Source organism: Parasteatoda tepidariorum, chromosome 3, assembly GCF_043381705.1.
Source record: "Parasteatoda tepidariorum isolate YZ-2023 chromosome 3, CAS_Ptep_4.0, whole genome shotgun sequence".
Lineage (NCBI taxonomy): Eukaryota > Metazoa > Arthropoda > Arachnida > Araneae > Theridiidae > Parasteatoda > Parasteatoda tepidariorum.
In genome coordinates, this window is record NC_092206.1 from 68,377,164 (window position 1) to 68,389,753 (window position 12,590).

Here is a 12,590-nt window from a genome sequence, read left to right on the forward strand (position 1 = left end):
TAAAAATTATTTTAAGTTGTTTCTTTTAAGGAACGTGTTATTTCTATTGTAGGTAATTCTCAGCATGCAAAACTATATACATATTGCATTACAAAAACTAAAATAAACACTTAAGCTGAAAATAATATATTTTTACACAGTTTTCATTCGTTTTAGTGTTAGAAAAGATCAGTTGCGAATTCATGTTAATCCTATATAATAAAATAAATTACTATTTTAATACACGCTTACATTTTTCGTTACATTAAAGAAAATAAATTTTATTTTATTCTTAAAAGATATTTTACAAAAAACTAAGGAGAGAAAATTTTTAAAATAGTTTAAAAATTATTCCGTATAGAATTTATTTCTTGATATATAGTGCGCAAAAAAAGAGAACAGCCAAAATGATTTTTCCTCCAATAATCAGATTTTTAAGCACTATAAGACTCAATTTTAATGGCTCGAGTGCCCATCTTTAACACTTTGCTTACGGTGTACCGTTGTACCGTCACATGTGGTCCACATATTGTACCAGCCGTAAGCAAAGGGTTAAGTAGTGCACACTACATTTAAAGTAGCAAAATCAAGTACTAAAACGTACTTTCTTAGAAAAACATGCATTTTCTTCGACGGATTCATGTTTTGGGCCTTCGAAATTTAACGAGGATACCGCAATCTAGTTAATATTATTCGGTAGGTCAAGAGAGTGGACGAAAGTTTAAACTCGCAAATACTAACTTCACTCTTTGAGTTTTTTTTCTATATTTCTGGAACTAATTGAAAGAAAACTTAAATTTTTAAGATAATTCAACGATTATTATTTAATTTTTTTTAATATACCTCTTCCTTGAAAAAAGTAAATTCACAAAAAGTCAAAATAATATTTAAAGCTCTAATCTTTAAACCGCTTTTCTTATTCAACTATAGGGAGCGTATTTTTTATATTGCGATTGCTTCCCTGGCTCTTAAATTTACGAATTCAAATTCACTTAAAAAAAAGATATTTTTATTGAGGGAAAATGAATATATTTGTGAGGTTTCATAACAAAAAATAACTTCTGCACTAATTAATGAGCATTTTTAAAGATAGGACCTCGAACTTATAAGCTTGAGTCTTGAAATGAAAATTTTTTTATTTTGTTCACTTTTTAGTGCACACTGCACAGCATTCAAAATGAAAAGATGTTCTTAGGAGTAAGAGAAGAGTATTAGGAGTAAGAACTATAATATTATAATATAATATAAATTTTATTAAGGATTACATGATGGAAACCTTCAATAGTCGCAACGATTTTTTTCTACACAGGAATCGAATTAACCACGTAATTGATAAACTAAGTGAGAGATATGAGTACAATGTCTATATTTTTAATGCCTATGTTCCATGATAAGAATTTTAATTTGTATAAGTAACGAAAATTAAGCAAATACGAATTTTTTTCTAATTCGTTCTAGTTCTGATAATTAATTAATAATTTCTTTTAATTCGTTTCTTCTAATTCATTTATTTTAACTCGTTTCTTTTGAATAATTCTTTTTTTACTTGTAATTCCATTATAGCTTTTACCCTACTACTCCTCAAAAACCACTTTTTCGGTTTTTCGCATTAGATTTTTCAATGTTTTGATGTTTTTTCGGAAATAAAAATCTATTCATTTGCTTTGAATTAGCTTTGAATTAAAGAAATGTTTCCTCTTACATTTCTCTTCCCGTTGTAAGAATTCTCATTCGCAACAATTCCTTGGATTTTCCCCAGATTTATTGTTTCCAGAGCTTCTGTTACAATCTCTTTGTTCCAATTGTGTACTATCAAAAGGATGCAGGCGAAATAGAAATGGTACATGGTTTATCTATTCTTATTTTTTTTATTTGAAGAGATCTTTTCTTTCTATGATGAAATCTGTGGCAAAACGTTTCTCGAGATTAAATGTCTAAATTTCGGAATTGCTTAATGTTGAGGAAACTGCGTGTCGAAATAGCTACTAATGTAGTGCTTATTTAGTATTTTCAAGGCGTGCTTTGCGAAATTTAAGCAGCTAATTAAGCTGTATTTTTTTTAATGTAACTATTTTGTTAATAAAAGTTATTCAATCTAGATATCATACATATTTGGATGGTTTTACAATGTAAGCTGTAATATGTTTATTGAAAATACAATAAGTGTTGAGATTGTCATAGCGGTGAGTCTTCCGAAAAAACATAAAATAAGTGTATACCGAGAAATGGTTCTTCGGAAATTTAGCTTACAGAAACATCAGTGAAAAGCATCAGTAAGGGAAAAATATGAAATCGTCTTCACTTTCGTTGAACAGCCGACTCAAATTCTGGGTTCACAACTTCTAATTTTCAACTCCGTAGCCTTGTAATATTGAACCCAATCCAGAAGACAAGGGAGCTTCTGGATCAAGTATTGGGAGAAATTTTGTCTTCGTGGAGGACTTTTTAACGGAACTAACCCGCATTTGCGTTACATGGAGAGATCACGAGAACCTCCCACGGTTAGCCTGATGGCAAAGGGATTCTAACCCATAATCCATCTACCACTGAGGATATTTCACGTCAGCACTGCGGTCGGTGCACGCTGGATGCGGATTCGTATCGACCCGCCATTTGGGGGATTCGAACCCGGTTCACCTCATTGGAAGGCGGACGTAGCGAATTTTAGCGTAGAATGCGATATTAAGTTTCGTAATTTCCTGGATTTCCTACTCAAACGACACTTATTTATTAATTATTATACCCACTTTCTTACAAGTGAAAATTATCTATTAAAACTTATATGTAAGAAATTTGACCTACCGATATTCCTTTAATGAAATTCTCTTCTGTTATATACTTCTCTAGCATCCTCAATAGAGAGGCTCCCTGTAAGTAATATAGGGATTAGATATCCAGTTACCTTTTTTTACTTCAGAATTAAATTAAATTAAATTAAATTAAATTAAATTAAATTAAATTAAATTAAATTAAATAAGACATCTATTACCTTTTTATAAACAATGATACTATATACATCGGAATACATAACCTCAGTTACAGTTCGGATGACAGGTCGTGTATGAATACTTTCATCTTGCTTCATAACATTGCAAGCATCTAATATACCACTATCATCCACCTGAAATAGCAGGAAGTTAAATAGCCACTTTAGTTTAAATTAAGTCTAAATTGTTCTATAAGTAATTAGTCAGTAAAATGTTACTTTTACTTAAAATAACACTATCTGTGTTTCATTACCATAAAATATTCTGGTAATACATGCTTAGCTCCTTTCCATGCAAAATGTGTGGCAAATCCTTCATTGAGCCATGTTTCGTTCCACCAGTCCATTGTGACTAAATTTCCAAACCACTAAGAAACAACATATTAGATTTTCAAAAATGTAAAATTATTATTAAGTTTTTTTAAAGTATTGAAAATTGTTTTGATAATCACGTAATACATCAAATCACAAATTGGCCCTCAAATCAGGAAAGCCGCAAGTTATTCGGCGGTTTGGAAAGCATTTTCATTTTTTCCCCCAAAACCCAATTAAATATTTTTGCACCTAATTTGACACCTAAGCCGCGTCTTCATTATATATTTTGACAGCTGATATAACAAGGCTTTCTTGTGGAGAAGTTTGATTGATTCTGTGCAGTAGTTTTTGGTTGGTCATCTTACAATCATGAAAAGTAAAAAAGCAGCATTTTCGGGGTATATTTTATATTTAATTATCGAAAAGGAAAAAAAATGCTGTTAGAGTAAAAAAAAATATGTGATGTATAGGGAGAAGGCATGTAGAGGCAGTATGCCAGTGCCAAATCTGGTTTGTAAAATTTCGCCCTTGCAATTTTGATGTAAAAGATGCACCACGTTCTTGATGCTCAATTGAAGCTGATGAAGACACAATAATTGATGCAAACCTGCAAAAAACAACTCGTGAGACCACTGAGAGCTCAGATTTATCCAATTAGAATGTTCATGATAATTTAAATAGCCTAGTTTTTATTACAAAGCTCAACGCTTCCATGCTGCTCAAGGCCTCCCCATACTTTTCAATTTGTGCCGTCGCGTTGACGTCCATGATTTGTTTCTCAAACATCGAGAAAGTGAGCAGTTTGAAGAGCAATATCACTGGGGAGGAAAAATTGTTTGTATACTATATTTGTAATGGTCTTGCAAAATCTTTTAAACGGTAAAACCTTTTCTTCAAATAAGGAGGTTAAAAACCATCTGGATCAGTTCTTGCTAGCAAAAAACAAAATTATGAGCAAGAAATCATGCTACTTCCAAAAAGATTTCAAAAGTATTGGATCAGAATGGACAATATATAATTCAATAAAATACTTAGTCACTTTAAGAAAATCATCTTTCATTTCCATTAATGAAACAGCCAAAATTACTTTTCGAAAAACCCAATATGTATCGCAAATGTCCTCTAATTTTAGCTAAATTCCGTTCCAACTCCAGTTAAAAGGGAGCAAAATTTTTATTTTAGAAAGAAATGTCACCAAATGTAGCAAAAATAAATAAATAAATAAATAAAACTCAAAACTTTGATTTCAAACAAATTTTCTTTTTTTCTTCTTCTGGATTTTGAGGTGCCGATTACGAAAATGACATTTACTTTGATATCAGTCGAGTGGTTAGAAATCTAAAACTTGCTCTTTTAAATTTACATAACATAAATAACACGATTTGATCCTGGTGCCATAATAGGACTTTTCTTAGAGGTTATTTTGTTATAACTCATGGTAGCTGTAATTTGCTTCAGTCTTTATACAAATCAGTTGTATTTTTCATCTTTTCGCTGCTTTTAAACTTATTTTTATAGTATTTTTAAAAATAGTTAAGTAAACGATTTTACTTAAGAGGCATTGATGATAGTGAAAAATATCTGTTGTGTAATATAAGCGAAGTCGTTCTCTATGATGATTATATTTAAGTCATAAATTACTGAAAGATTTATCAACCTTCATTAAACATTTAAACTACGCAACTTTGCAAACTTCCAGCTCTCTGAATTAATCTGGAGAGCTCATTGAAATTGAGCAAAAAGAGGAAAAAAAACATAAAAATAAACTTCTATTTGACTTACGGATTAAATCAAACACCTCATGATAATAAAACACCGCATGCTTATGAGGCATGCGGTGTTTGCATGCATGTGCATGCGTGATCAGTTAAGCCTCGGAAGATAAGAAACTTTCTTATCCATTGCGCCACCGAGAAATTACAATGTTTAAGAATTTTTTTCCTGTTATGCTGCATGAAGCTTTCCTTTGGAGGGCGCGAAAAGGAGGTAGTTGTAAACGGAAATTTTGTTATTTTTACGTATTTTAATAGTGAAGTTATGTCAAAAATTCATAAAATTCAAGGTTCGAAACCAGGATCAGAAGTGATGACAGTTATTATTTCACTTTGACGAAACTTTTATTCTGAGCAGGAAGCGGTTTCGTCAAAAACGAATGTTTCGCGAAATTTGAGCATTTATTCCTTATAGTGTACTTAAAATTTTTAATAAATTCAGTTATGTTTTTCAGTCTCTTCTGTAAAGTAAACTAATTTAACAGAATGTTTTCTCTTTAGAAATATTATTTAGTAGACTATTCATGAAGAAATATTTAAATTTCCATTTACCATATGAGCTACTTCGTGTGCAACGAGAATTGCCACTTTCAATTTGTGGGTCATTGATGATGTATTATCAACCAACAAACTTTGTTCCTTGTAAGTTATTAATCCCCAGTTTTCCATACCATTGGCATCAAACTCTGGTAATGAAATAATATCTGGAATGAAATAAGAAGTTACAACTCATTTTAGAGTGAAAATGTTGAAATTCAAATAAATTAATTAACATAAATTTTTTATATGAACCAATTGAAATATGTGAATTGATTTTTTGCGATTATTGTTATTTTCTTACCGTGCGTTCAATTCTTTCCCGGAAATCAGAAAAAGAAAAACTTGAAACTTCTCAAAATAAATGTTTAAAAATAATCCAAAAATTCTTCTGGCCCAATAGTTTTGCAAATAAAGACATTTTATCAAAAGCTAATATCCCATCTGTTAAAGAAGAAATTTGGAAGATGGAAATTGCTCGGGCATATACTAAGAACAAATAGATACAATCCTGCAAATGTTGGAAGCTCATGGGGACCTGCCGGAAAGAGAAAAAGAGGAAGACCGAGATTAACATGGCAAAGATGCATTAATGAAGATTTTAGTGGAGCAGGATTAATTGGATGGGAAGAAGCTCGTTTTCTGCCAGGCTTTGATTATATATTTAAATATATTTAAATTATTTCAATTGCTTTATTTAAGATTATGCTATTAACTATGAGACATTTTTGTTTTAACTGAATATAAAATTCTAAATATGAAGTATAAAATTCCTAGGTTCAAGAGTGATTTGATGAGTGAAAAAAAAAACATAACTTTTGGTATCAAAAAGTGCAATGCGAAACGATATCATTTATTTTCAGATATTAAATTATTCCATTTCGCTTACTGTGGAAATATGGGTAGGCAATTTATTTTTGTTATTCATTGAAATAGTTGCAGATAATAAATTGAATCGAATTATTTTTATTTTTCTTACTGCTCATTAAATCTATTATAAGCATAACTAAAAATATCAAATTTTTCTTAAAAAAAATTCCAGAAACAATAAACAGTTGTTGAAGAAGGTTATTCATTTTAAAGAAAATTTTCTTAAAACCTGAAGCAAAGAAATGTAAAAATGTAATTATTTGTATTATGTAAAAACAGTTTGTTTTAATTCATAGTACCGGTATAGTATAGCTTCTTAATATTTTTAATTGAAGTATGAGTTAGAGATGAAAAATATTTCTTTCCTTCAATATTCATTCATGAATTATTTGATTTTGGGGCTAAATGTATCAAAATATTATTGAATGTTATGATAAATAACTATGTTAATAACTTCTTGAAAAAATAAAACAATATTATGTTAAATTTCTAATTAACTAGTTATTTAACATAGAGTTGCTATCTTTATAATTACTTACCAAGTTTCTTTAAGGGATAAGATACATTCAAGTAGTTTTCAAAATAAGTCAGTATTTTGCTTGTCCAATTTAGAGCTGCTTCAATTTTATCGACTGTGTCTTGAGATGCATACGCTCTTATCTGAAAATGACGAAATCAAAAATAAGTCAAATTAATAAATTAATTATTTAATTATTTAAGGATGGAAATATAATTCAAATTGCGATAAAAAGTTCGCAAGTAAGTTCTTACGAGAGTTACTCACAATTAATCTCAATTTTTATTGGCCGTTAAGACTTTATCGTTAGGAGTTAAAAAATGTCGAATTACCTAAATATAAATATTTCGAAGAGCATGTATGTGATTAAAAAAAATTTAAAAGGAATATTGAGGTTTCGCCAAACGTGTGTTTAAAGTTCATTATATTGAATTATTTTGAAGTAATTTAAAAGAAATGTTTAAATAAATCAGAAAGAATATTTATTTTGACGAAAAAATGAACGTTCTTCATTTTGAGGTAAAAATAGTGCTGTAAACATCGTGCTAAAAATAGTGCTAAAAACATCCTGTAACTTTATATATCGTTCATAATAAACAAAAATATAATATCCTTACTCATTTCTTTGCCTTAAAATAAATTTCAGTACAAAATTTAATCTTCACATCGATGTAGTTTATTTTGCAATTGAAAAACTTATTTTATATCTCAAGCAAGAAAGCAAAATATTTATGACATATGATGACTTATATTCAATGACTTAGATTGTATAATTGAATATTTATGAAAGTTTCCTTTTCTTTGTAAAAATATTAAATAATATTTATTCTATTTTTGAATAATTTAGTGCACTTTCAGCATTTTATTTCGATGTACTATTAATTTCAGTTGAAATAGAAAGTTTCATTTAGTGGATTTTACTGTGCTTTGTTAAAGAGTACTCAAATTTGATGTTATTTTTACAATAGGTTCATTTATCATGCACATAAATTCCCATGACTATTTAAATATAAAATTTAGTTGCGTAAAATTTCATAGAATTTCAATTTGAAAATGAATTCTTTGTCTATAAGCTAATTCAGTTCAAAATTTTCAATTGTACTTATGGTAACTAATAAATATACGATGTTTGTTAGGCAGAATAGTTTATTCAGTGACAATTATATTCGAGATGTGAGTGCAACTTGACTGAAATATATTTTATCACAAATTATTTGATTTAAATACGTAAGGTTGCATTAAACTTAAACTATTTTAGTATTTTAGTAGTATCTCTTTTTCTATCAGTTCCGATAGTGTTTTTAATCACATTTTTCGATGAGATCTTTGATTATTTTTGCCTTCTTTGCGCGTTTTACCTTTTCATATTGGCCACTTTATTTTAAAACAACCATTATATTTCAAACAAAGAAAGAGAGATGCAGCAAATATGCCTTTTACGCTTCTTTTTGCAAAATATCCAATATTCAAACAACATTTTTACGTTTTGAAATTTTTGTCTTACATTTTTTTAAATATCACTATATTTCAGATATTTTAAGTATTGTTAGCTAGTGTTTCAACCGATTATATTTCTGTTTATAATTCTTTATTTCATGTGGAATTCGGAACGCATTGTAAGTAGTTCATTGTAGCTGGTAATACTCCTATTTTCAAATTTAAGTTATGAACGCGAAATTGAAGGATGAGTTAAACTGTTGTGTTTTCAGATTTTATTCATCGGATGTATCATGTATGGTAATTACTGCATTTCTTTAATGCATTTGCTAATATGCATTTGTTTACATAATTATCACAAACAAAATAAAAATGTTTGCATTGCGTCTTGGTTCTTAACGACAGTCGTGAGCCGTTAGAAAATTCTTAAAAAAATTATTAAATAACAATTTATTTAATCGCTATTTTACCGTATTCAAACAAAACAGTCAAATTACCCGTAAATAAGATGGTGTTCAAACTGTTAACTAAAAGAAGAAACTGTTTATTAACTGCTTCCACTTAATACGGTTAAACTATCAGAATCCCACCTAATGAAGCTACTTAGTTCCAAGAAGATGTGAACATGTTATACAGGAGAGGACTAATCTGTCAATCTCAAGACTAACAAAATAGGTGTTTGAGGCCTAACAATATTTCCTTTATTCCCTTCTACACATGAAGAGTTTCCAGTACCTTGTACTTCCTAAATTGTGACCTTGGGTTATTAGAATACGATACTCTCATTCACGCATAAATGACGTCACCACAAAAGTGCTAAACTAACTCCACCGTCCCGTTCAATCTTTTTTTTACGGGTTTGACACCATACTAGTTTTGAATGGTTCAGAAACTGTATTGTTTTATATTCGAGATTTTTTAACCATACTAGTTGTAAATTGTTTCAAAACCATAACCTTAAAATTTTTTTTTCAAACAAGAATTTCTTCTAATCAGATTTTATTTATAATAAGAGTAGACTAGAATTCGCGAAACATTGCTAAAACTAATAATTGAACACAACGACATTCTTTTAAAAAAGTATAACTTACCTTTATTCCATTATCTGTTAAAGTTTCTTTGTATTGGAAATCACAGACAATTATACACAATAGATAAGTAGACATCAATGGAGTTTTTTCAAATTTGGTGAGTTTTCTGTTATTTTCCAAGCCCATTTCAAGCTAGAACAAAATGCAATGATTATGTTGTAATGTCTGATTAAATGATTGCAATTATGTCTTAAATGCAGAGATTAAAGAGCATAGCTTTAAAATGGGTTACTGAATTAATAATTTTAATTTAGTTCTAATACATATGGCGCACGATGATATTAATTTCGAGTTTCCGGACAGATATAATCTAAAATGATTAAAATTATTTACACTTACCGCAACTGGCATGTTGGAGATTGCAAAATGCGTTGAGTCGTGGAAGACACCAATGGAAAATGTCGCTTTAAATGAGGGTTCATCAAAACATGGAAAAGCTCGTCTAGCATAATTTGGGGCAAAAAATGTCATTGCCAGGTGTCTAAAGATACAATCATTGTTTTATTAATAAAATATAACTAAACACAAAGATTTTTTCCGCTTTGCTAATTTACGATTTAAATAATTTAGTGATATTCTATCAAAAAAACGAAGATTAAAAATTATTTGAATCGTTTGATTTAAGAGCAATTTTGTTATTAATGATTTCAAGAAGCCAGGAAAATTACAGCATAAAAACCTACTCACCTTGAAAAATTTTTTGAAATAGATTTTGAGCCAGAAAATTAGTTCTTTATTCATGCAACAAGACATGTTCAGATAGGAGGGTATCTAATCAGTCTGTTAACATAAGATATTGATTCCTGGAGCTATCTATTTTGGTTATAAATCACTAAATCAAAGTAGCCAGGAAAATGACAGATTTTCATGGGACAAACAAATTATTGACAGAAAAAATTATTTTAAACGAAGTTTTAGTAAACAATACCCTCTGCGTATATTCTAGAAATGCTTACATAGGATAAGATAAAAAAATTAGATATTGAAAAATGTATAGGAAGTTTTGAAGCTAGTTATTATGGGAAATATTGTTTGGGACTTGCCAGGAAAATGACATTTTGATATTCAGTAAAATATTTTAAGTATACAAAGCAGTCAATGCTAGTGAAAAGTCAATTCAAAATGTTAACAGCAATGCTATTTATTAATTTTTTCTTAAAGAAAGTTCTTCTAGTATTATAGTATTTGATCTTGGAGCAAGAGACGTCTCAATTCTTTTCTCTTTATCTCTTTCTCAATTCTTTTCTCAATTCTTTTGTGCTATATATATATATATAATATNCCCATTTCTAGCTTTCTCTATACATTATTTTTATTATTTTGTTATTTGTGTCATATATATATTATATATATATCTGTGTGTGCGCGTATGCCCATATGTACGCTGGTGTAAGAAATTAAGAGAATTTGCAGACTTGGTCGCTTATCTCAAGAACTACTTCACCGATTGATTCGAAACGAAATTAATGAAATTTGATTCGTGCATATATTGATACAGTATCAAAACAAAGTATCATTCAACAATTGTAATACACACTCATAATCGTGCATAATGCGCGTTGGAGTCGGAAAATATGAAACAGCAGTTGCAGCTTGATTTCATACATGAAATAAGGCAGTTTATCATTTCCTGCGGCAGTCGGCCTGAATTGTCCTCTGGCAATTTCATACCTTCCAACTCCAACGAGTATTACGCAAGATCCTGAGTAATTCGTCTATAAATGATAAATTTAAAGTAAGTAGCCATACCTTTTGTCATTTTTGGAATAGTCATATTCTTCTCTGTATAATCCTACACCATGTTCGTAAATACCATTAAATTCAAAGATCAAAATATACTTTCCTGTTCTTATTTCATCCATGGTTTCAATGATATAACTGTCCATTCCAGATTTAAATCTTCTTTTGATGTTAAGCATTTTACGTTGCTCAATATCATATACTTCCGAAATAGAAATTTCCAATCCTCTTTCATGTACAGTAAAGTAGTTTGTAGGTCTAATAACGCTAACAGTGATATTCACATCACCGTTGAATTTATCAGATTTAATGCGTGGATTAAAAACTATATCATAATGAATAGGCACAATGCTTCGAGGAAGTCTGAAGGAGTCAGTTGATTCTTTCATTTCCCAGATATGGGATTCATCTCTTGAAGAAGCAATAGTAGGAAAATAATCAGTAAATAAAAGCACTATACCAATCACAAACGTGTTGTAGAAACTTTTGTTTATGAAATTTGAAAGCATCTTCAGTCGGTTGAAATTAATAACTGGATATTCTTTAAACCTCGGTATAAAAAGCTGAAGATTTCTCTTTCAATAACACCTATTCAATGAATTCAACATTTTCTTTATAAGTTTAAAAATTTCATCATATGTACATTTAAAAAAGTAGCTTGAAAATGTTATCACATTAGGATTTTTAAAACAAGAGAGGTATTTGAAATGAGTCTTTATTCTGGAAGATAATTTTTTCATTTCACAAAAAAGCGTTTGTCAACTTACGATAAAGAACGAGATAAAGAGGATATGTATGCAGCTGCTATTGTATCTAAAACGCGTCGCTGGCTGTAAATAATAGGATGGATTTCAAACGTGCACTCATAAACTTAGAAGTGTAGAACGTCAGACGACAAAGGAAAAACATTCGGAGAGCAGTTTTTTTTTTATTACAGGTGAGTAAATTAAATAATAAATGACACTGGAAACAATTTTTTTCGTTGCATTTATACAAATAAATTGATCTTCCCTAATTCGTGTGGGGGATTTCAATTCTAAAATTAGTTTTGCTACTAAAGCTACAGATTTCTAATGACATTTTCTGTCCGTTTTTTGTCGAAATGTGCAAGTTTAAAAACGTTACATATAACAGGGGGTCACGTAAGCTTTACGGTACATTTCTAGGGGAGTTAGATCACATCATTAGGATTGAATTTAATAGGAATCCATGCCCTGAAATTTCATCCTACCCGTGTAGGGGCGCTTATCTTGTTACGACTATGACCTTGTCAGAATCACACGAAGAAACAGTTCATAACAGGGAAGCGCTCTCAGCGATGCAATAACAATAGCAATATATATATA

At 29.7% G+C, this 12,590-nt stretch overlaps 1 protein-coding gene across 1 annotated transcript in view; it reads right to left on the minus strand.

Moving 5' to 3' along the window:
- The window catches only part of LOC107444067 (glutamyl aminopeptidase), a 30,030-nt gene extending 17,442 nt beyond the window's left edge, over positions 1-12,588 (minus strand). Inside the window, exons 1-8 of the mRNA XM_043045353.2 lie at positions 11,254-12,588; positions 9,844-9,985; positions 9,505-9,636; positions 6,999-7,119; positions 5,605-5,756; positions 3,220-3,333; positions 2,969-3,100; positions 2,782-2,847 (exon numbers count right to left, since the gene is read on the minus strand). Coding sequence (XP_042901287.1) covers positions 2,782-2,847; positions 2,969-3,100; positions 3,220-3,333; positions 5,605-5,756; positions 6,999-7,119; positions 9,505-9,636; positions 9,844-9,985; positions 11,254-11,753 — 1,359 coding nt within the window. The 5' untranslated portion in view covers positions 11,754-12,588. The remainder of the gene's footprint in view (positions 1-2,781; positions 2,848-2,968; positions 3,101-3,219; positions 3,334-5,604; positions 5,757-6,998; positions 7,120-9,504; positions 9,637-9,843; positions 9,986-11,253) is intronic.
- Between the last annotated feature and the right edge of the window lie 2 nt (positions 12,589-12,590).